At 48.6% G+C, this 24,687-nt stretch overlaps 3 protein-coding genes and 1 pseudogene across 3 annotated transcripts; 1 reads left to right on the top strand and 3 right to left on the bottom strand.

Moving 5' to 3' along the window:
* The first annotated feature begins 713 nt into the window (after positions 1 to 713).
* LOC123348610 (olfactory receptor 958-like) lies at positions 714 to 1,643 on the top strand. Its single transcript, XM_044986179.1, has one exon. The coding sequence runs from the start codon at positions 882 to 884 to the stop codon at positions 1,641 to 1,643; it is 762 nt and encodes a 253-aa protein (XP_044842114.1). The 5' UTR covers positions 714 to 881.
* Positions 1,644 to 7,532: 5,889 nt separating this feature from the next.
* On the bottom strand, positions 7,533 to 8,471 carry LOC123347751 (olfactory receptor 10G6-like). Its single transcript, XM_044984956.1, has one exon. The coding sequence runs from the start codon at positions 8,469 to 8,471 to the stop codon at positions 7,533 to 7,535; it is 939 nt and encodes a 312-aa protein (XP_044840891.1).
* A 2,220-nt stretch (positions 8,472 to 10,691) lies between these two features.
* LOC123347750 lies at positions 10,692 to 14,343 on the bottom strand (annotated as a pseudogene).
* A 6,402-nt stretch (positions 14,344 to 20,745) lies between these two features.
* LOC123348627 (putative olfactory receptor 10D4) lies at positions 20,746 to 21,678 on the bottom strand. The gene has a single exon (XM_044986202.1). The coding sequence runs from the start codon at positions 21,676 to 21,678 to the stop codon at positions 20,746 to 20,748; it is 933 nt and encodes a 310-aa protein (XP_044842137.1).
* Positions 21,679 to 24,687: the final 3,009 nt, after the last annotated feature.

The raw sequence follows: 24,687 nt of genomic DNA, 5'->3' as shown, positions 1-24,687 counted from the left end.
GGATGGAGATGGATGGCAGGAGAGAGATCACTTGATCATTGCCTGTTAGGTTCACTCCCTCTGGGGCACCTGTCATTGGCCACTGTCGGTAGACAGATACTGGGCTAGGTGGACCTTTGGTCTGACCCGGTACGGCCTTTCTTATGTTCTTATGCATTCATTTTTTTATATGTTCCGTCCTCGTCCTCTTCCTTAACACAAACACGTAGCAGCCCATGTTTCTATGAGAACAAAATCCTATCAAAACAAGGCGCTTCACTGCACACACGGACATCCCTCTGCGGAGAGGTGAGAGAGAGGAAAAACCACACATGGGAAATGTTAGCCACAAAAGAAAGGCTCTAAGGTACTGTGGTGATAGGGGTGGGGAAAGGGCCTAGATAGAATAGAATTGAAGCAATTGGAATAGGACAGGAGAGAAGAGAAGAAAGTGGAATAGAATAGAATAGAGGTTCCCTTTGTCTGTTTGTGTCTGGACTGTAGGATCTTCAAGGCAGACATTTTCTCTGTCCACGTTCATCACCAGCCAGTGAGGCCGTGTCCCCAAGTGGCATTACAATGATAGAAATAGACATCACTCCTAGTGAGAGTGACTCATGGAGGCAGTGGAAGGAAGGGTGACCATTGCAGCTCTAGGATGACAGGTCTGTTTGTTTCAGTAACTCACTGGCATTATTTCTCTCCCCATCACCAGGAATGAGTCCCTCGTGGGGCGGGTCAACCACACTGTGGTGACTCATTTCGTCCTCTTAGGGATCCCCAACACCGACGGTCTCCAGACCATCCTCTTCGCCACCTTCTTAGCCTTCTACCTCTGCACCCTGCTGGGCAACCTGCTCATCTTCTCAGCCATCCTCACTGACCCCCGCCTGCACACCCCCATGTACTTCTTCCTCTGCAATCTCTCCATCGTAGACCTTGGATTCTCTTCCATCAGCACCCCTAAATTGCTGGCCAACCTCTGGGCTCAGAGTAGAACCATCTCACTGGGTGGGTGCATGTCTCAAGTCTTCTTCTACCACTTCCTGGGCAGCACCGAGTGCCTTCTCTGCACTGTCATGGCCTATGACCGGTACGTGGCCATCTGCCACCCGCTGCGCTACCTGCTCATCATGAACCGGAGGGTGTGCGCCCTCCTGGCCGCCGGCACCTGGATCGCCAGCTCCTTCCACGCCACTATCCTCACCAGCCTGACCTTCACGCTGCCCTACTGCGGGTCCAACGTGGTGGAGTATTTCTTCTGCGACATCTTCCCAGTGGTCAAGCTGGCCTGTGCGGACACGTACGTCATTGAGACCGTGACCTTCACCAATACTGGCATGGTGCCCATGACCTGCTTCTTCCTCATCCTCGCCTCCTACGTCAGGATCGTCTATTCCATCCTGAAGATGAACTCAGCTGAAGGGCGGCGCAAAGCAGCCTCCACTTGCACCTCGCATCTGGCGGTGGTGACGCTGTTCTTTGGGCCCTGTGCCCTGGTCTACACACAGCCCCAGCTAAGCACAGGGATGGTGACCGCTGTGCAGCTCTTTGGCTATGTGGTCACACCCATGCTGAACCCGGCCATCTACACGCTGAGGAACAAGGAGGTGAAAGCGGCTCTGAGAAAACTGAGAGGGGGGGGTCAAACACCTGCACGCTGATGTGCGGCAGCTGCAGGGGTAGCATGTGGGTCTGTATAGAAATACATTGACAAACACAGCTGCATGGCGGCTCCGTGGCTCTTGTGAACCTGTGTCTTTCCCATCACCACACAGCCCCATCTGTCTGTATCTCTACAAGTCATAGAAATGTTCCTAAAAATACCTACCTGTCTTTGACATGCAGTAAGGCTGATATTTTCAAAGCTGCCTAAGGGATAGGCACAATCACTGTGCACTAAAATTAATAGGAATTTGAGATCCAAATCTTGTAGCTGACTTTGAAAATCTTAGGGTATGTCTTCACTACCCGCCGTATCGGCGGGTAGCAATCGATTTCTCGGGGATCGATATATCGCGTCTCATCTAGACGCGATATATCGATCCCCGAACGCGCTCCTGTCAACTCCGTAACGCCACCAACCCGAACGGTGGTAGCGGAGTCGTCATGGAGAGCTGCGGACATCGATCCCGCGCCGTGAGGACGGTAGGTAATTTGATATAAGATACTTCGACTTCAGCTACGTTATTCACGTAGCTGAAGTTGCGTATCTTATATCGATTTTCCCCCGTAGTGTAGACCTGCCCTCAGCCTTGTTACACAGATCTGTGGAAGGAAGTGCAGCATCTTCTGAACATGCAAAAGGGAAGGGAAAAAAATTCCCTTCATCTTCTGGCATGAACCCCAGATCACCAGGCACCTGTCCTAGGTACTTGCCTAAAGTTCCTGGGTGAACAGTTGGACTTTTCAACATGCCCTGAAGATCAACGAATTTGTGATAACATTTGCAAAAACCACCTAAGTGATTTGGGGACTTAACTCCCATTTTCAAGTGATAGAGGTATTTAGGAGTCTAATTCTCACGGAATGGCCGTGGGATTTAGGCGTCTGCAGACCAGATTTTTTAAGGCATTTAGCCAGTTACTTTCAATGGGAGTTAAGCACCTGACCTATTTAGAAGTTTTATGTGCCTAGTGGGATTTCCTAAACCTCTGTAAAGCTAGACAGTAGGCCAGATTTTTAAAGCTCTTTAGGCACCAATTAGGATTTTCAGAAGCTTTTGCAAAAGTTTTTCTCATTGAAATCAATGAGAGTTAGCTATCTAGGGCCTGATTTTTAAAGGCGTGACAGTTACGGCAATTTCCTGGATAAACATTGAATTAAGTTTAATCCCTTTGGGGTCCGTTGTATTAAAAATACAATTGTGTATGCATTATTGTGGATTGAATGTAACTTTCAAAGGAGACTGACTAATGTAATCCTGGGGAAATGTTAGGAACTTCTCAGAACTGTTTGGGACAGTATGTGTGAAGGGGGCCAGGACACATTTGGGAGGGCTCTCCTGATTAGCTGGTCCTGAAACCCTGGATCAAAAACCCCCATCCTGCATAAAGTATGGTTTAAACTTGTCATGACAGAGCTAGTTCTGAGCTGAGGCTGTTATAAGCTGGTGACCACAGACGAGACCCCATTGTGGGGTTTGAAGGGCTAGTCACCTGACAGAGTCCATGGTGGAGCTGGGGTGATCTCTGGTAAGTTTATTACTATGCACGTAGGCACTTTTATTAACATAAGAACAGCCATACTGAGACAGACCAAAGGTCCATCAAGCCCAGTATCCTGTCCTCTGACAGTGGCCAATGGCAGATGCCCCAAAGGGAATGAACAGACAGGTGATCATCAAATGATCCAAGCCCTGTCACCCAATCCCAGGTTCTGGCAAACAGAGGCTAGGGACACCATTCCATTAGTGTGGCTGCAATTCAACGGTATTGGCCTCCAGGCGGTATTCCACAGTGCACCACTGTGACCGCTCCGGAAAGCGATCTGAACTCGGATGCACTGGCCAGGTAGACAGGAAAAGCCCTGTGAACTTTTGAATTTCATTTCCTGTTTGCCCAGCGTGGAGCGCTGATCAGCACGGGTGGCAATGCAGTCCCAAATCCAAAAAGAGCTCAGGCATGGAACATACGGGAGATACTGGATCTGATCGCTGTATGGGGAGACAAAACTGTTCTATCAGAGCTCCGTTCCAGAAGACGAAATGCCAAAGCATTTGAAAAAATCTCCAGGCTATGATAGACAGAGGCCACAGCAGGGACTCAACATAGTGCTGTGTGACAAGCATAATGGAAAGCCAAAGAATCAAATGGACGCTCATGGAGGGAGGGAGGGGGACTGAGGACTCGAGCTATCCCACAGTTCCTGCAGTCTCCGAAAAGCATTTGCATTCTTGGCTGAGCTCCCAATGCCTGAAAGGTCAAAAACATTGTCGCCAGTGGTTCCGGGACTATGTCGTCAATTTACCCCCTCCCCCTCCCCTCAGAGAAAAGGGGAAAAAATCGTTTCTTGCCTCGTTTCAATGTCACCGTATGTCTACTGGATGCTGCTGGTAGACGGGGTGCTGCAGCACTAAACAGCAGCATCCTCTCCCCTCCCCTCCCCGGTGGCAGACAGTACAGTACAATATGACTGATAGCTGTCCTCGTCATCATCCTGTGAGTGCTCCTGGCTGGCCTTGGTGAGGTCGGCTGGGGGCGCCTGGGCAGAAATGGGAATGACTCCCGGTCATTCCCTTCTTTAAGCTTTGTGTCCTGGAGATTCAGTCCTGGCAGATGGTGCAAAAGGGCTGGTAACCGTCCTCATCATAGCAGCTGGAGGCTGAGCTCCTCTCCCCCCTCCCTTCATGTCTAATGGAGATTCTGGACTATCATAGCAGGCTGTGCTCCTCTCCCCGCAACCCATTAATGAGTAATGGAGATGTCCTGCCTGGAATATCATAGCAGCTGGAGGCTGCCTCCCCCTCATTTTCTCTCACTAAAAAGTCAGTGTTTCTTATTCCTGAATTCTTTATTACTTCATCACACAAATGGGGGGGACACTGCCACAGTAGCCCAGGAGGGGTGTGGGAGGAGGGAAGCAATGGGTGGGGTTGTTGCAGGGGCACCCCCTAGAATGGCATGCAGCTCATCATTTCTGCGGGATAGCTGGGGCTCTGACCCAGAGTGGCTGTGCTCTCTGGTTCTCTAGTAGACTTGCCCCATATTCTAGGCAGGACTGACTCTATTTTTAGAAAAAACATAAAGAAGGGAATGACCTGGGAAGTCATTCCCATTTTTGTCCATGCACCCCCCGGCCGACCTCAGCGACGCCAGCCAGGAGCACCCATGACAGCAGCAGACGGTACAATATGACTGGTAACCGTCTCTGCTACCTTGCAAAGGCAAATGAATGCTGCTGTATAGCACTGCAGTACCGCGTCTGTCAGCAACATCCAGTACACATACGGTGACAGTGAAAAAAGGCTAAACGGGCTCCATGGTTACCATGCTATGGCATCTGCCAGGGCAATCCAGAGAAAAAGGGTGCGAAATGATTGTCTGCCATTGCTTTCATGGAGAAAGGATTGAGTGATGACATTTACCCAGAATCACCCGCGACACTGTTTTTGCTCCATCATGCATTGTGATCTCAACCCAGAATTCCAATGGGCGGGGGAGACTGCGGGAACTATGGGATAGCTATGGGATAGCTTCCCACAGTGCAACGCTCCAGAAATCGACGCTAGCCTCGGTACATGGACGCACACCTCCGAATTAATGTGCTTAGTGTGGCCGCGTGCACTCGACTTTATACAATCTGTTTTAAAAAACGGTTTCTGTAAAATCGGAATAATCCCGTAGTGTAGACATACCCATAGATAAAGTAGAAAGATAAAAAAGAAAGAAAAATGCTAATAGATTTAACCGAGGTGAGAATGCTACACTCATCACACACAATGTATTTTGGATTTGTGGTGCTTATGTATTGTGTCTTCTGCACCTGTTGCCTTGAATTTTGAGTAATATGCAATACACATAGAACCTAAACCTGGGAATAAAATGGGGATTTTTTTCTTGTTTCCTGCCCCCAGCTGATGTGTCATTGGAAATGGTCATTAAGTTTTCTGTGCTTTTTCTAGTTGTTCAAATTAAAAATAAATTGGAATCTAGTGTCTGGAGATGGTTGGGCCCCTTTATGAGACCGACAAAGAGCAAGTGAAATCTTAGAGAACAGCAAAAATAGCTGGACGTTAAGGCTGGAATTTCCAAAGAAAGTTAAAAGTCTATGGCAGTTAGACACCTAGCTCTTGTGAGGTGCTTTTGAAATTCCCAATCTAAAGCAAAAGTGTGAGATGAAGTTCACCTGGCTGTGCAGAAGGTCAGCTCTCCAGTTTTATACCAACTTCCATCCTAAACCATTTTATACTTGCACAATTACCCTGACAAACTCATCGGCACACGTTATTATTGAGGCCAAGAGCTTAGTAGATTTCAAACAAGGATCAGAGATTGATCTGGATAATGAGAACATCTTGATGATGATGACTGGCTTTTATATAACTCAAGGCCAAGTAGTAAATTTTCTTTTGGAGCTTTTCTTTGGTGGAAAATTCAATTTTCAATGGACCTGCCCAGGGGTAAACATCATCCACTAGATGGGAATATGACCCTCTACTACATCAACCCACAGTGAACTGGGCACCAAGGAAAGTAATACTGTTGGGCCAGAAAGGTGTAGAAATCTCACTACATACAGATATGGCCATACGCGACCAGACCCTCTCTGGTATAAACTGACGTGGCCCCATTGACTTCAATTGACACCAGCTCGAGATCTGAACCATTGACTCCCGTGGAGCTGTGGTGGGTTCACACCAGTTGCAGATCTGAACCATTAACTCCAATGGAGCTACAGCCAATTTCTGCCAGCTGGGGATCTGTCCAATAACGCCTAGCGGTCTGGCTCGATGTGGTGGGCCCTGTGCAGAGTCAGTCCCTGTCCTAAAGGAGTTTATAATCCAAACAGCCTTAAGGGAGTGCCCTAGCCCCATTTTACAGATGGGAAACCAAGGCTTGCGCAGAGCAAATGACAGGCTGTCTGGCGTCCCACTCCAGTGCCTTCACCTCAGACCCTTCCTTCTTTGGGAATTGCTGGGGGCCTACGGGCCCCCTTGTGCTGTGTGCTGCACAGAGCTAGAGAGGCCACATGGGCCCCGAGGACAGGACATTCTAACCTGAGGCAAGACACAGCAAGTGCATGTGGCATACTGAGGGCGGGGGTGGGGTTTACAAAAATAAGACCATGTGGTGACAGACGTCATTTTATTTTTAGGAGTTGAAGAGCTTTGACAGTTCCAAGGGGTGGACTAATGGGCTGTTCGGACCAGTGGTCTGATGCTGTTTGGCTGTTCCTGTGTCCCTAAAACAAGTTGAACACTTCGGATTCTGCCCCGGGACCCTTCTTAGATGAGCCTGAAATTCTGTTCTTTTCCTTTCTCCTTGGATTAGTACGTCAGAGCCACAGTCACGGACCAGGACCCCAGTATGCCAGATGTTCAAACATGGGACAAAAACACAGCTCCTACCCCCAAGCTGCCGATCCCATCACCTCCCATTGTCACACACAGACCCCACCTATTTCTCTGGCTCCCATGACTGAATTCCTCCTCATTCTCCTCCCAGTCGGTAATCACTTTAGCCTCACAACCCTGGGTGTGGTGTGGTAGTGAAATGACCCACATGGGGAAACAGATGCCAAGGGACTTGCCCAAGGTCATACAGGGAAAAAGAACCCAGGAGTCCTGACTCCCAGCCCACCCTGCTCTTAGCACGAGACACGACTCCCTTCCAAGAAACAGAAATGCAACCCAAGAGTCCGGAGTGCCAATCAGCTTCTCTAGCCATAAGAGCATTGGAACAAATTCCAATAGATCCCAGGAGCCTGGAGTTCAATCGTTAGACCCACTCCCCTCCCAGAGCCAGCGACAGAACCCAGGAGTCCTGATGTTCATCTCCAAGTCCCTCTCTCTCTGTCCAGTTCTCAGGCAGCTCCTGCTGGCAGCAGGATAATCATGGCTCAGGCCCTGGCAGTTTCCTGCCCCCCAGCCTCATCAGGGCTTCTTTCATCTCCTTGTTCCTCAGTGTGAAGATGAGGGGGTTGAGGAGAGGGGTCACCGTGCTGTAGAATACACCCACCACCCTGTCCACAGGGTGATGGGACCCCGGCCTCAGGTAGATGAAGACCAGGGGAACGTAGTAGGTCACCACCACTGTGATATGTGCCACACAGGTGGAGAAGGCCCGACGCCTGCCCTCGGCGGAGCGGATCCTCAGGATGGATGAGACGATGTAGACATAGGACATCAGGATCAGCAGGAAGCAGGCCATGGCCACGAATCCCACGTCGATGAATGTCACCAGCTCGTTGAGGGCCGTGTCCCCGCAGGCCAGCTTCAGCACAGCCGGGATATCGCAGAAGATGTAGCCTACCTGGGTGTCCCGGCCATAGGGCAGGCGGAAGGTGAATGCAGTCTCTATCAGCGAGTGCAGGGAGCCCTCTAGCCAGGTCCCCGCTGCCAGGCACAGGCAGGCTCTGCGGTCCATAATGACGCTGTAGCGCAGTGGCTTGCAGATGGCCAGGAAGCGGTCGTAGGCCATGACCGTGTAGAGGAAGCACTCGGTGCAGCCCAGGAAGTGGAAGAAGAAGAGCTGGGCCACGCAGCCATGGAAGGAGATGGCCCCACCGCCAGGCATGAAGCCGGCCACCACCTTGGGCACCACCACCGAGGAGACCGTCATGTCCAGGAAGGACAAGTGGCAGAGGAACCAGTACATGGGCTTGTGCAGCCGGCGCTCCCGGGCCACCGCCAGCAGGATGAGCAGGTTCCCGCCCAGCGTCAACAGGTAGATGAGGAGGAAGAAGAGGAACAAGGGCACCCGCAGTGCTGGGAGGTACGGGAGCCCCACCAGGATGAAATGGGTCAGCTGGGATTGGTTCCCACACTTCATCCACTCCGTTTGGGTCCCTGCGAGGATGCCAGGTGTTAATGATTAACCAAGGGAGAACGATGGGTGATCTTTGCAGACCCCACTTCCCACCCAGAGATGGGAAATGAACCTACACGTGCTGAACCCCGCAGCCCCTACTGAACCCCATTTGCTCCCAGAGCCTTCATTGAAGTCCTGGCTCCCAGCTCCCCGACTCTAGCTCACAAGACCCCTCTCTTCTCCCACATCCAGGATTAGATCCCTGGAGTTAAATAGAGACACATTCAAATGAAAAAACAAAGCCCACGTTGATAAGTGTGAGGGTGATTAGTCATGGGAACACTCTGAAGGGAAGCAGGGTGTTCTCTGTCTTTTGAGGTTTTCGAGTCACGATGGCCTTTGTGGAAGACGGGAGTTTGTCAGACATGAGTTATTGGGCTCAACATTCTGTGGTATCCAGAAGATCAGACTAGATGATAATGCTGGTCTCCTCCGGTATTAAAAATCCATCAGTCTATGAATCTACACATCTGGATGCAGTGCCTGGCTTTGTGTCCCAGCTGCGGTGCTCTCACCTGCTCACTGCCGTGCCCTGAGGTCTCTCTTCAGCCCTTTACATCTCCCTGACCCAACTCTTCGCACAGAAGAAGGCTTCGTCCTCCACGTGACGCCAGCCTCAGACTGAAAGAGCTTAAGGGGAACTTTCTTGTGGAGATGAGCCCAGAGTTGCCCACCTCAGTGTCCTTGCCCCTGCCTCTGACGCAGCTGGTAGCAGGCATCGTGGGAGACCTGGATGGAGGCGCCCTGGTGCTCATCCGAGCAGACCGTTTCTCTATTTCTGTAAATCATTTCTCTGCTCTGTTTAGTTTCTTCTTCAGCTCTGACGTGTCCTTTCTCCCTGCAGCTTCTTATAACCTTGCACCCTCCCTGCGCTCTCTCTTCTTTCCCCCTGGTGTATTTCACTCCCCAGGTCACTTGCAGCTACATCAGTGTTAAACTGTTGACACTGGCTGTGTTTTTAAGAACATAATGATGCCTTCCCATTGGCAAACTCCAATGGGCCTTATTAGAATTGTTGTTTGGGGCAAAGCGAAGGAACTAGCTCAGAGATTTCAGTAGAGAGGAGAGTCGGTGGCCGTGCTAGAGCAGGTGCTTCTGGTGCTCACAATGGACTGAAGGTCTGGCATTTGCTTCATTTAATGAAGCAATTCTCACAGAAAACTGCTCTCTCTGATAGTTCAGGCTTGGCCTCCCACTCTGAGCCAGTCCTGATCCCAGGGATCTGCTAGGAGATGCTGTATGTCAGAGACTGGAGTGGGTTACTCACTAGGATGTGCGCTCTGCTTGGAGTCAGTGTGGAGCCCAGTGTTCCAGCAAGCTCCTAGGGGGACACTGGGTTGCTGAGAGGATGGAGTGGGGGTTCAGTAGATGGCCCTGTTCTCTCTGAGTCATTGCTGACCCCCATGTCCCAGCGCTATGCTACGGGGAGGGGCCTTGGGGGGCTCAGCAGGGGGTGCTGTCTCCTGAGAGTCAGTGCTGACCCCAGCTGCAAGCGCAGTACTTGGGGTCACTAATCATGGTGTTTGGCTACATTTCCTGGCTAAATTCTAACATAGTTAATTATATCCTAGTTACAGAGGCAGCTCTAACGTAAAGCAGGTCATAGGCCCAGCTGGTGTAATTCGCCAAAGCGCCATAGGAGTTACTGCCCCTATGTCTTTTTACACTGAGAAAATTCACTTTGACTCTCGGTTGTAAGGAGCAGACCCCAAGGTGCATGTCTGCCAGACTATACGAGGGCAGGAGATGGTTTTCCCCTCCCATGGAAAGGTTTGACATTTAGAAATTGTGCCTGTTATGAGTCAGGATGAAAGGTTGAAATCTCAAAAAAATTGAACTAAAAATTTGGGGGGGAAATTCAGTTTGGGATAATAAAAAAATTGTTTTTAGATAATTTCACCATGTTTATTCTATTTTAACCATCTTTCCTTCTAAACATTTGTAGTGTATATTTACTACAATTTCAAAATGAAGTCATTTGGACTCAACCCCCCAAAAGTTTCTGGTTTGACAGTGTTAAACAGGAGGCTTTGGCCATCTTTGAAACGTCTCTAACCAAACATGCATTGAGTTGAGTGTTCCAATGAACCCCAAACCAGTTTGCAAGCCGTTTTGGTTTTGCTGAATTGGCATTTCCAACAAAAACCACAACAATGAGAATTCCCACCCAGATCTCCTATTTCAAAGGTCCTTCTTCCTGGCATCTGCGTGAGCTAAGGCAAGCAATGGCAGGAGATTATGAGAGCATGCATCTCGCAGGTTCCTCTGTGCCCCTCCTCCCGACCCACACCAGTGAATCTAGCCTCATGGCTGAGAGGTAGGGAAGGGTTATTGCCCCCACTTCCCAGGCTGAGGACCAGACACATTAAGTTTGAGACTCTCAAAATGGCTCAAAGGACTGGCACTCCTGGGAGGGGGCCACCCACCTCCTGAGTGCCTCCTAGTGGCTGGGTATGGTCATGCAATCTTTTTTCTGCACCTGACCCCCCTGCCAGGTTGCCGACCCCTCTTGGCAGGTCTTCCATGTCTCAGCCCTCCGGTCAAGTCACACGGTGAAAAAACGGACCTGCTACCGAGTAGCAAAGAGTCCGTCGAACTGTCTGCCCTCACCAGGGCCTTCAGCCTGGTTGCTGGACCTTTTAAATCCCGCCCTTGGCTCAGGCTTCTAAAGGAGACTTGTCTCTGTGTTGGGGCTTAGGCCACTTTGACAGAGGAGGAACCTGGGCCACCCACCACTCTGGGTTCCAGGCCGGGGACCCTCTTCCCAGCCACCATGTACTGCTCCCTTTAATTGGCTGCTGCTTCCCACTGCCTCTTCCCACTCAGTCCCTTCACCTCCCCCTGTTATCTTCGGGTTACTGTTCTCAGGTCCTCTCGCTCCCAGGGCCAGCAAATGCAGCCACAGCAGAGCCCCCATCGTCACCCCTCTGCTCCCAGCAGGGTCCTGCCGCTCCTTTTATCTGAGCCCGCTGGGCTTTGATTGGCTGTGTCTGTGCAGGAATTGAAGACCCAGCAGAAGGCCACAAAGGCTGGTACAACCCGTCACAGTTCTTTACGCCCTGAGGCTCCTTTGAAATTCCAAGTGGTCGAACTGGGAGTGGAATCCTGGGCTCCTGAGTCACACCTTGCCCATGATAAACCATTTACACACTGTAATGGTGAGTTTGATTGGTCCTACAAAGGCCAGGATCTACACTACATGTCCTTGAGCACCATCTACCTGCACCTCGTCTAATAATGAACAATCTTCATGGAGGGAGATGAGGCAGGGTTAGGGTTATCTTTTATTGGACCAACTTCTGTCAAGGTTCCTCCCCCACTCTGAACTTTAGGGTACAGAAGTGGGGACCTGCATGAACACTTCTAAGCTTAATTACTAGCTTAGATCTGGTAACTCTGCCACCATCCAGAAATTTCAGTTTCTGGATCACTTTCTGTCCCCCACAAAACCTTCCCCTCCCTGGGCAGCCTTGAGAGGCTTTTTCACCAAGTTCCTGGTGAACAACGACCCAACCCCTTGGATCTTAACAAGAGGAGAATTTAACCATCCCCCCTCCCTTCCCCCACCAATTGCTGGTGAGTCCAGATCCAATCCCCTTGGATCTTAACACAAGGGAAAAAAATCAATCAGGTTTTTAAAAAGAAAGCTTTTAATTAAAGAATGAAAGGTAAAAATTATCTCTGTAAAATTAGGATGGAAAATACTTTACAGGGTAATCAGATTCATATAGCCCAGAGGAACCCCCTCTAGACTTAGGGTCAAAGTTACAGCAAACAGAGGTAAAATCCTCTCAGCAAAGAGGAACATTTACAAGTTGAGAAAACAAAAATAAGACTAACATGCCTTGCCTGGCTATTACTTACAAGTTTGAAACATGAGAGACTGATTCAGAAAGATTTGGAGAGCCTGGATTGATGTCTGGTCCCTCTTAGTCCCAAGAGCGAACAACCCCCAAACAAAGAGCACAAACAAAAGACTTCCCTCCACCAAGATTTGAAAGTATCTTGTCCCCTTATTGGTCCTCTGGTCAGGTGTCAGCCAGGTTTACTGAGCTTCTTAACCCTTTACAGGTAAAAGAGACATTAACCCTTAACTATCTGTTTATGACAACTTCTGTTGGTGACAGAGACACGCTGTTTAGCTACACAGAGCTCTTCTTCAGGTCTGGGGAAGCCACTTACAGACAGGGATCCTGCATTTACAGAGCAGTCTTGTAACACAGCCAACTATTTTGTGCTTCTTTTTCAGGTGCAAAGGTCTCTGCCCACCCAGATCTTTAGCTGGTGAAAATGCTGTTTTGATGGCTACTTATCTTATTGAGACCCCCAACAAGACAGCCCCAACCCCATAATCCCTTCCCAGAGTAGGGAACAGAATGGCCGGAGTGGGCTGCATGTACGCAGGATGCAGGGGCCGTACAGCAAGGCGACCACGGTGAGGTGGGCAGCGCAAGTGGAGAAGGCTTTGTGCCTCCCCTGCTCGGAGTGCATCCAGAACACAGCTGTGACCATCCGGATATAGGAGCCCAGGATCGAGTCCGAGGAGCTGAGGGCCACCATCCCGACCCAACGTTAGCAAAAAGGACAGCCTCATTTAATGAGGTGTCGGCACAGGCCAGCTTCAGCAGAGGCGGCACGTTGCAGAAGTAGTGGTCCAGCTGATTGGGCCTGCAGTAAGGGAGCCGGAAAGTGAGGGATGTCTGCAGTGCTGAATGGGGAGACCCTGCCAGGCATGTCCCAGTCACCAGCTGGACACACACCCTCTGGTTCATGGCCCTGGCATAGTGCAGAGGGTCACATGTAGCAACGTATTGGTCGTAGGTCAAGACCATCAGCAGGAAGCACTCGGTGTCTCCAAAGAAGTGGAAAGAATACACCTGTGCCACACAACAGCCAAGGAAGATGGAGCGGAAGCCCGCCAGGAAGTCAGCCAGCATCCTGGGGAGCATGACACTGGAATGGCATATGTCCAGGAGAGACAGCTCGCTGAGGAAGTAGTACACGGGGGAATGGCACTGAAGGCTGAGACTGATGGTCAACAGGATGACAAGATTCCCCAGCAGAGTCAACAGGTAGATGGCTAGAAAAAAAGCAAACCTTCCATTCCTGAGCCCCAGAAAATCCCAGGAGGGTGAATTCCATTATATGGGTGACATTATGCCTTGCCATTTGTCTCTACCGTGGTTCCTATTCCTACAGGCTTTTGTCTAAAGGCAGAAAAGAAAATTATGTAATTTAGTGAGGAAGAAGCATATCCAGCATGGTGAATTTTCTGAGAATTTACAAGTAAATCTTGGTTGAGTGACTGATGAGGATAGATAGATAGATAGATAGATAGATAGATAGATAGATAGATAGATAGATAGATAGATAGATAGATAGATAGAGGGGGTGGATCGGGATAGAGAGACAGACAGACATATTCCTCAGTCTTAAAAAGAAGAGCACTGTGGCTTGCCCAGAGTTCAATTTAGTTCAGTATTCTGCCTCCAGTGATAGCCAGTACCAGATGGATCACAAATTGAATATGAGATAGTAATGTAAGAAACATAAGAATGGCCATACTGGGTCAGACTAAAGGTCCACCTAGCCCAGTATCCTGCCTTCTGACAGTGGCCAATACCAGGTGCTTCTGAGTGAATTAACAAAACAGGGCAATTATCCAGTGGTCCATCCCTTGTCATTCAGTCCCAGAATCTGGCAAGTCAGAGGCTTTGGGTTGTGTCCCTGACAATCTTGGCTAATAGCCATTGATGGACCTGTCCTCCATGAACTCATCTAATTCTTTTTTGAACCCAGTTATACTTTTGGCCTTCACAACATACCCTAGCATGTTGACTGTATGTTGTGTGAAGAAGTACTTCCTTAGGTTTGTTTTAAACCTGCTGCCTATTAATTTCATTAGGTAACCCCTAGTTCTTGTATTATATGAAGGGGTAAATAAAATTTCCATATTCACTTTCTCTACACTATTCTTGATTCTTTAGATCTCTATTATATCCCTTGTTAGTCCCAGGCTTTTCACTCTTTCGTACAGAAGCTGTTCCGTACCCTTAATCAATATTGTTGCCCTTTTCTGTATCTTTTCCAGTTCTAATATATCTTTTTTGAGATGAGGCAACCAGAACTGCATGGAGTATTCAAAGCGTGGGCGTCTATTTTCTGTCTTATTATCTATCCCTTTCCTAATGATTCTTGTTAGATTTTTTGACAACTGCTGCACATTGAGTGGATGTTTGCAGAGAACTATCCGCAATGATGACAAGATCTCTTTCTTGATGGGTAACAGCTATTTAGACCCCATCATTTTGTATGTATAGTTGGGATTCTATATGTGACATTATCTGATCAAAATATGACCATGTAGATCATTGTTGCAACCACTGTTATATATTTGCAACAAACCTTGCACAAAATGTGGCATGTAAGATGTCTATTGAAAGCTTATGATGTGCTGGTTATGATTATGCTATCTGAATGCATGTATTATTTTTGTATTTGAAGTTATGAGCATTGGCTCTCTTGTTGTATTTCAAATGTTTGCTCCTGGGGTAATGCCCACAAGGTATTTAGCCAGCACATCTTGGAGAGACTATCAAATTAAGTGGCTCATCAAGAAACACTTAACTGACAATGGACCATGGGGATGCCCATCTACACTGAATGAACTGTCATAGAATCATAGAGTATCAGGGTTGGAAGGGACCTCAGGAGGTATCTAGTCCAACCCCCTGCTCAAAGCAGGACCAATTCCCAACTAAATCACCCCAGCCAGGGCTTTGTCAAGCCTGACCTTAAAAACCTCTAAGGTCCTGTAATCATGCTGTGTGAGGTATAGGTAATGGCTTCTACTGTGGCCAAACCTTCATGCATGTACATATGACTCTGAACTATATCTTATCACTGGTAATTTTCCACTGGTTTTGCTGGGGGCTTTGTTTGAGATAATGGGTTTCCCTCCACATGGCAGAAGATATAAAAGGTCCTGGAATGGAAACCCCTCAATTTTGCCCCTTTTCTGCTCCAGCCTCTGGACTATGAACTTACACTAATGGAAGCGTTCTAACCAAGGGACTGAGGTTCTTCCAACGATTTGGAAGCAGACAGAGACTTGAGTTAAGCCAGCAGTTTATTCCATCACAGCTACAAGCCTGAGCCCAGAACTTTGCCATTACTGTATGTATTTGACTCCTTTGACCAGTTTTAACTTCTTTCTTTCTTTCTTATGACCTTTAGATTTTAGATACTAAAGGATTGGCATCAGTGTGATTTTTGGGTGAAATCTAAGTTATATATTCACTTGGATACATGGCTGGTCCTTTGAGATCAGAAGAACCTTTTATTTGATTAAATTGTTTTTTAAAAAACACTCATATTTAAAAGCAGTGTTTTGGGGGGCGGGTGATACAAAAACTGGAATACCTAAGGAAACTGCTTTTATGACTTCTTGTTAGCCAGTGTGGTGAAACAGAAGCTTACTTTCGTTCCTGGTTTTGGTATATCTTATGGAGGAATAGCCATTAGTTTAGGGTATGTCTATCCTATTTCTCAGCAATTTGTCCTGAATTTGGTATTCTCAGTTGTGACCCACTGAGGCATGGCTACATCATGTACATTATTTAGCATTTCTCAACATTGACTTTCATCTGCCATTTTATTGTCCAGTCACCCAGTTTCGTGAGATCCCTTTGAAACTCTTCCCAGTCTGCTTTGTATCCTCTGCAGACATTACCACCTCACTGTTTACATTGTGACACAGTTGCAAAAAAGGCTAATATCATTCTGGGGCAGGGATCGGTAACTTTTGGCACGCGGTTCGCCAGGGTAAGCACCCTGGTGGGCCGGGCCAGTTTGTTTACTTGCAGCGTCTGCAGGTTTGACGGATCAAAACTCCCACTGGCTGCGGTACGCTGCTCCAGGCCAATGGGAGCTGCTGGAAGCAGCAGCCAGCACATCCCTCATCCTGCGCCACTTCCCGCAGCCCCCAATGGCCTAGAGTGGTGAATGGCAGCCAGTGGGAGCCGCCCTGCGGACGCTGCAGGTAAACAAACCAGCCTGGCCCGCCAGAGTGCTTACCCTGGTGAGCCGCATGCCAAAGGTTGACAATCCCTGTTCTGGGGTGTATTAACAGGAGTGTCGTATGTTAGACATAGGAAGTAATTCTCCTGCTCTACTCACAACTGGTAAAGTCCCAGCTGGAGTCCTGTGTCCAGTTGTGGGCATCACACTTCAGGAAGGTGACAAGTTTCAGAAGGGTATCTGTGTTAGTCTGTTTCAGCAAAAACAACAAGGAGTTTCCGGTGACACCTTAAAAACTAACAAATTTATTTGGGGATAAGCTTTCATGGGCTGGAACCCACTTTATCAAATGCAGCTTTCAAACTATAAGGGTAGTTAAGGACTGGAACAGATTTCCAAGGGAGGTTGTGGAAACCCCATCATTGGAGGTTTCTGAGAAGAGGTTAGACAAACACCTGTCAGGGATAGTCTAAGTATATTTGGCCCTGCTTCAGAGTGGGCAGATTCGACTAGATGACCTGTCGAGGCCCCTTTCAGTGCTACTTTTCTGTTAATCTGTGCTTCAGGGGATCATGTAAGACACTCTGCAGTAGTTAGTTATGGGATTACCTGTGCACAGGTGAAGTATTTTCTTAACCCACGTTGTGGAATGGTTGGTTTGTTTCCTGGAGCTGGAGATTTCACATACCCTGCTGTGCTCATGTTTTGGATGAAACAACTGAAACAAAGAGTAAAACTTTGAAGAAGAAGGTGTTTTTATCTTTCTTCACTCACTCTTGGGGTAAGCTCCTGGAAGAATGTGGTAGCAGAGGCATCAGCCTAATGAGGAATGACTGGATTTTGCATCATTTCGTTGAAATGACAGCTAGCAAAGATTGTTAAATATTTTAATGTATGAACAGTTTCTTTTGACCTAGGTATCTGTATAATTATGGAGGTGGTTGACCATGGTTTCATTGTTAAGATGGAGTTGAGATTTTACTCCTGGGGAAATTCTGCGCTACTTCAGCTTTAATGAGCTGCACATATTTTTAATTTTTTTGTGCAGAAAAAAGCTTCTGCCAAAATATTGCTGCAATTCTGCCTTTTGCCCACCAGAGGGTACTGTGGTGATAGAACAAAGCTCCACTCCCCACCAGCTATGGAAGAGAAAGAGCCTGCCTTCTTCACATCACCTGTTGGGCCAGGTCAGGAGACAGGGGCTATGGGGAGACAGACAGTGTGGGCTGCTGTGGGGTCAGACAGGGGCTCATAAGGGCTACTGGGAGAGGACAGACCGGTACAGGGGCTGAATGGGAGTGGAGGCACAGAGCCACAGAGGGGAGGGGGTGCAAAGCCACATGGTGATCGGGGAGGGGATGCAGAGCTACATAGGGACAGAGAGTGGTTGAGTGAGAGCACAGAGACACATGGGGATGGGGGAGGGGTACACAGTCACATAGGGACAAGGGGAGGGAGTGCAGGGTCACAGGGGGATGGGGGTGGGGGTGGAGGAACACATGTGGACAGGGGGTAAAAGGACACATGGGAATAGGTGAAGATGTACCTGACTGAATGGGAGAGGCTAAGGGTCAACCAGGGTCTGCATGGGGGAAACTCCCTAACAATCCATCCTTGACCCTCCAAAAAAACCTGTTCCATACTTTCCCCACCCATATCCAACAACCCTCCAAGTTCACAGCCAGGCTCCTTCCCAGCAATTTACTTCCATCTCCCTCAGCTCCTCCATTATCCCTGATTCCCTCAAGCTTTGCACTGCTTCTGAGAAGTGCAGGAAATATGGTTCTATATTGTAGTTTGAATTAATTATTACTCAGAGTTCTGTGTTATATGCTTAGTACGGAATCTATTTATCAAAAAGCATTTCCTGAATCGTTTTTTATGTTACAGAATACTTACTTACAGGTATTTTGAAATAAATGACCATAAATAATTCAAACTGGTGTGTACAGCGCTGCGCGGATACAAATTTCTATCTGCAGATGAGGATATCCACGGATAGCAATTGGTATCCAGTGATCCACAGGGCTCTACTCCCAGGAAATGCAGCAGCCAAGGAGAGAAGAACTTGGTGCACTCCCAGGAGCCAGCTTCCCATGCCAGTAGGCCCCTCCCGTCCATACTGTATGAACCCAGACAGGAGATGCAAAGACTTTCAAATAGTTTTTAATTTTTTGGTTGCACAATTTTTAATTTTTTGGCACAGAAATTCCCCCAGGAGTAGATCATGGCACCGTTGTTCTGGGTGCCACTCAGCCAGAGTGACACAGAACCAGCCTTTCAGAGTTTGCTAACCAACCCAAGCATAGGAAATGTTATGAACGCCATCCCTCCTCTTTTTATTGGGATGAACATCGCTCTGTGTCTTTCTGGGTCTTGAGAGTGTTCGCTCACCCTCCCCTTTGCACAATCAGGGTGCAGGAGAAAGGGTCTTTACAGAATTAAAGACAGGGCTAGATTGGGGGGTTTCCAGCAATGATCTCATTGATCTATTTGTTGGTGTCCCAGCACCGCAGTTTTAATAAGGCCCCCTGCAATTTCTCTAATCACTATCATTTCCTGCCCTTCCTCTGGGGGGCGTCTTACTTGGGAGCCAGGGCGAAGGGGCAGAAGCAGATGATATAATTAATCTCTGTAGCTGTGTTATTCCCAGCCCAGTCAAAGCATCCCACGGGGTGCCATGGCCGTTGGGATTAATTAAAATGCTGACATTTCTAATGAGTCCCCAGGCTGGGCCTTCTCAGTGCGCTGGTACCAGGCTCAGAAGTTATTCTTGGTTTCCATCAGCTGAGTTCCATGTGTCATTGCCACGGACACTGGAGTTGGAACTGCATTTGACTATTTTAATTTATATTATCCCTATTGTCTGGAATTGAGACATGGGTCCCTTTGTGCAACACACAGCACAGATACAGAAATACAGTGCCCACCTGAATACAATACACATTTCATAGCTGAGAGTGACAGAGAATTTAATTACGCATGTGTAATGCCAACAGACTTGGGTTATCAGCAGGCAGGATTGAACCTGGGACTTTTGGAGCTAAAAGCATGAGCCTCTAGTCAACTGGCACTTAGTTAAGGCTGTAAAGCAGCTTCACTGATCTCTCTCACTCAGTGGTCTCAGTAGGTCTACATTACACATGTATAACCAGGTCAGGAAACTGAGGCACAAAGCAGTGTAGTGAGTTACTTAAGGTCAAATACAGAATCTTCTACAGAGCCTGTACTGGAACCTAGATCTCCCGTGATCCAGGCCTTTGTCTTACCTGTAAGATAATGGTTTACAAATAATTCCCATAGGCTCTTTAAATGTAGGTGTGGTGAATTGATACAGTTCTCAATTACAAAATACTATAGCCGCCTGCTCTCTTGGCTTCTCCCTCTATGGCTGTCCAGTGCCCATGGCTTGGAGGTTAATGGAGCTGTCCCATTATCCATCAGAAGCTACAGTGGTTTTAAAAATCAATGTACACATTTTGTGCACTGATTTCCCATTCCAGGTTTTCTTTTCTCAGGCACCATAAGTCTGGATTTGTGATATTTTAATGCAGCTAAACGTATGTGTGCACATCTGGGAACAAAGAATCGAGGCTGCGCTTACAGGATGGGGGCCTCTCTTCTGGGGATCAGCAATTCTGAAAAAGATTTGGGGATCATGGTGGAGAATTAGCTGAACATGAGCCCCCAGTTTGATGCTGTGGCCAGAAGACCTAATGCAACTTTGGGATATAAAAAGGAGCAATCTCTAGTATGAACAGAGATGTGATTTTACCATTGGTGTGACCACTGATGGTACACTCTGTCCAGTGCTGGTGTTCACAATTCCAGACGGGTGCTGACACATTGGAGAGGAATCAGAGAAGAGCCAGGAGAATAACTGAAGAGTTAGAAAACCTGCCATATAACGATAGACTTAACGAGTTCAAGCTCTGTAGAGCTGTGTAACAAGGCTGAGATTTTCAAAGTCCTCTTCAAAGTTTGAATCTCCAATTTGTATTACTTGTAGTGCAGACTGAGTGTGCCTGTCCCTTAGGCAGCTTTGAAAATGTCAGACAGCGAAGTAAGAGTATTTCTATGGTTATTAGTGATCCAGATAGATAGACAGATAGATAGATAGATAGGGGCTGTGTGGGGATGGGGCGAGACAGAGAGAGATGTGTTTGTCGATGTATTTCTATGCAGACCCACATGCTACTCCTGCAGCTGCCACACATCAGCGTGCAGGTGTTTGACCCCCTCTCAGTTTTCTCAGAGCCGCTTTCACCTCCTTGTTCCTCAGCGTGTAGATGGCCGGGTTCAGCATGGGCGTGACCACGTTGCTGAAGATCTGCACAGGGGTCACCAGCACTTTGCTCAGCTGGGGCTGTGTGTAGACCAGGGCGCAGGGCCCAAAGAACAGCATCACTACGGCCAGATGTGAGGCACAAGTGGAAACTGCTTTGCGCCGCCCTTCAGCTGAGTTTATCTTCAGGACAGAGTAGACTATGCGGATGTAGGATGCGAGGATGAGGAGGAAGCAGGCTGTGGGTACCATGCCAATGTTGGTGAAGCTCACCATCTTGATGACATACGTGTCAGCACAGGCCAGCTTGACCACCGGGAAGATGTCGCAGAAGAAATACTCCACCACGTTGGACCCGCAGTAGGGCAGCGTGAAGGTCAGGCTGGTGAGGATGGTGGCATGGAGGGAGCTGGCGATCCAGGTGCCGGCGGCCAGGAGGGCGCACACCCTCCGGTTCATGATGAGCAGGTAGCGCAGCGGGTGGCAGATGGCCACATACCGGTCATAGGCCATGACAGTGCAGAGAAGGCACTCGGTGCTGCCCAGGAAGTGCCAGAAGAAGACCTGGGACATGCACCCGCCCAGCGAGATGGTTCTACTCTGAGCCCAGAGGTTGGCCAGGAATTTAGGGGTGCTGATGGAAGAGAATCCAAGGTCTACGATGGAGAGATTGCAGAGGAAGAAGTACATGGGGGTGTGCAGGCGGGGGTCAGTGAGGATGGCTGAGAAGATGAGCAGGTTGCCCAGCAGGGTGCAGAGGTAGAAGGCTAAGAAGGTGACGAAGAGGATGGTCTGGAGGCCGTCGGTGTTGGGGATCCCTAAGAGGACGAAATGAGTCACCACAGTGTGGTTGACCCACCCCATAAGGGACCCATTCCTGGTGATGGGGAGAGAAATAATGCCAGTGAGTTACTGAAACAAACAGACCTGTCATCCTAGAGCTGCAGTGGTCACCCTTCCTTCCACTGCCCCCATGAGTCACTCTCACTAGGAGTGATGCATATTTCTATCACTGTAATGCCACTTGGGGTCAGGGCCTCCCTGGGCTGGCGCTGAACGTAGAGAGAGAAACTGTCTGCCTTGAAGGTCTTACAGTCCAGAAACGAACAGACAAGGGGGACGACTATTCTATTCTATTCTATTCCAGTTTCTTTTCTTCTCTCCTGATCGATTCCAATTTCTTCAGTTCTATTCTATCTAGGCCTTTTCCCCAGCCTTATCATCAATGGTGGTTTGTTCTCTCTCTCCTGCGCTCTGCAGAGGGATGGCCATATGTGCAGTGCAACACTTTGTTTTGGTAGGGTTTTGTTATTATAAATACAGGGGCTGCTACATGTTTGTGTTAAGGAAGAGGACAAGGATGGAACATACAAACAACTGAATGTTGTGAAGAATTGCCCCAGCTTTTTTAATGATGTGAATGGTGTGTGTGTGGGGGGGGGGGTTACTGGGGGTTAGAGAGAGAAGGAAAAGGAAAGACGGAGAAGGGGAATAGCCACATCCAGAGGTGCTGGAACATGGGAGGCTGGGGGCGGCTGCACCCCCTGGCTTGACGTCCATTCCATCATTTCCAGGGTTCACCGTTTGGCTCAACGGCTCTCAGCACCCAACGTGGCCACAGTTCGTCATCTGGTCGGCCGTGATCAGCAGGCGGGGCTCTGTGGGTAACCTGCCAGAGGGATTTTTAAGGTGATATTTGAAGGACAATAACAAAGTGTCTGTTTGTTTTGCCAGGGAGTTTTCCCCATGCAGGAGAGGCTGGGCTGAAGGGGAGATGCTGGCGGGCTGGGGCTGTAACACACGGAGAGAGGGAGATAAAGGAAAGCTACACAACAGACAGACAGACTGGCAGGCAGGCACACAGAGAAGGATGGACGGACGGCTGGATTGATTTCTCTCTACAGAAAATATTGGGCTGACATCTTCCTCCGAGCGAGACAGAGACTGGCAGATTCAGAGAGAGGCAGAGACTGAGGGACAGAGCGAGAAGAACTTTACCAAAGCAGGAGTCTTACACTGGCTGCATTGGGAGGGGCCGCTCCAGCTGGCTGGAATTCTTCCTTTCTGTCCACGGCCCTGACTCCTCTGTAGCACCATCCAGCTTTCTTATCCCAAACGGCCCATCGCCCAGGAGAGGTGCACAGCCTGGGCTCTTGCTATCCAGCCCGGAGACCTAATTCGCTCGGAAGCTAGCGAGGGCTGCCACAGCATATCGCCCCACTCTGCGGCCGAGCCCCACAGCTTTCTCACAGCTTCCAGCCTCCTTACGGCTCTCCGCGGTCTTTAAATCCCCTTCGGGCCCATCGGGACCAGGGCCCTGAATCCCTGCCAGGCTCCCAGGCTGAGACCTCGGCAGAGTCGCCAATTAACGGAGATTCTGCATCATTTTCAATAACGCTCCTAGACCCCCGGGACCAGGTCCTCTGCCGGCATCAATAAGTGTAGCGCCATTGAACTGAGAGGGCCAGATCCCCAGCTTCACCGGGGTCCGGATTCTGCATAATGGTAATTAATTATTAACAGCAGCAACCAAGGGAAGTGGTGGATTCTCTGTCTCTGGAAGTCTTCGGATTGAGGTGGGATGCCTTTCTGGAAGATAGCCTCTAGTCAAACACAAGTTATTGGACTCACTACAGGAGTTACCATATGGAATTCTTTGGCCTGTGTTACCAGATTATCTTATGGTCCTGGCCTTAAAATCCAGGAATCTATGAAAAAAAAATCACAGCATAGGCAAATATTATAGCTCTTACTCTCTGGACACAGAATTACTTTTCTGACAATTTACCAATAAATCAGTTAATTTGTTTATGGATTAAAATGGGTCCTTTTAATATTTAACACCTGGTGTTGGATCGTTTCTTTGAGCTGAAGAATCTTAATAACAATAGCTCTGAGGTGTCAAACTTCCTTTATGGTTAAAATTCACTGAAATCTTGTGTATTGATTACAGTTGAAGACTTTAATTAGAATTAATGGTCATTCCCCCCCCCACCCCTTTACTTTTCATAAGTGAAAATTTCTCCTTCAGAAGGGTCTGATGAACAACTTGCTACTACAGAGAAGTCCATGTAGAACTGGCATTTCCCTCTTCCAAGATGGCTGACATCTCCTGTTGTTCTCAATGAGACTCAGGAAATAACTCACCCAGTTTGGTGGTCATCTGTCTCCCATTGTTCTCACCAGGACTGAAGCCACAGGCTGTCCATAAAAGCCTTAAAAGTGGTGGTTTCTGGCTTCATTCATGCTGGAAACAAGGGGAGGGAGTGGCCATTTTGAAAAAGGGCAGCTCATCTAAGGGAAGCTGTGGTTTCACTCCCCTTGAGAACTAAGGAGGTGGGAGGCCATTTTGAAAGATGGAAGTTCTTTGTGAGTTTCTCTAAAGGAGACAATTTTTTGTGCTGGCAGATAAACCTCCAGTTATGAAAAATAACCGCCAAAATTACCATTCACATGATTATATATATTTGCCAAAGCAACTGAGAGGGCAGGCAGAGGAAACTTAGATTGTGTGGGGACATGGGCAAGAGGGAAAGGAAACATTGTGTGTGTAGGCAGAGAAAAGAGGAATGCAAGAAGGAGTGGAACTGGTATGGGAGTGCAGGGGAATGAGGCGTGCAGGAGAGAAGGAAGTAGTGTGTGTGTGTGTGACCACAGGGTGCAGGAGGAAGAGGAAACATGTATATATGCACAGGGGAATGTGGGTTGCAGGAGGGAGGGGGAACAGGTGTGTATTTGTGTAGGGAAATGTGGGGTGTTGTAGGGTGGGAGATACTGGTGGTGGTGTGGCAGAGGGAGTGTCACTGTGTTGCCGGCCCAGAGGGCCCGAGGGGGGGCAACAGCGGGGTTCGTTGCCCGGTGTGCGTCGCACTA

The sequence above is a fragment of the Mauremys mutica genome, chromosome 13 (assembly GCF_020497125.1).
Source record: "Mauremys mutica isolate MM-2020 ecotype Southern chromosome 13, ASM2049712v1, whole genome shotgun sequence".
Classification (NCBI taxonomy): Eukaryota; Metazoa; Chordata; order Testudines; family Geoemydidae; genus Mauremys; species Mauremys mutica.
This window is presented reverse-complemented; position numbering and strand designations above follow the sequence as displayed.

Excerpts from the sequence above, each read along its gene's own strand:
- LOC123347751 (XM_044984956.1), bottom strand. The coding sequence starts at position 8,471 with ATGAAGTGTGGGAACCAATCCCAGCTGACCCATTTCATCCTGGTGGGG.
- LOC123348610 (XM_044986179.1), top strand. The coding sequence starts at position 882 with ATGTACTTCTTCCTCTGCAATCTCTCCATCGTAGACCTTGGATTCTCT.
- LOC123348627 (XM_044986202.1), bottom strand. The coding sequence starts at position 21,678 with ATGGGGTGGGTCAACCACACTGTGGTGACTCATTTCGTCCTCTTAGGG.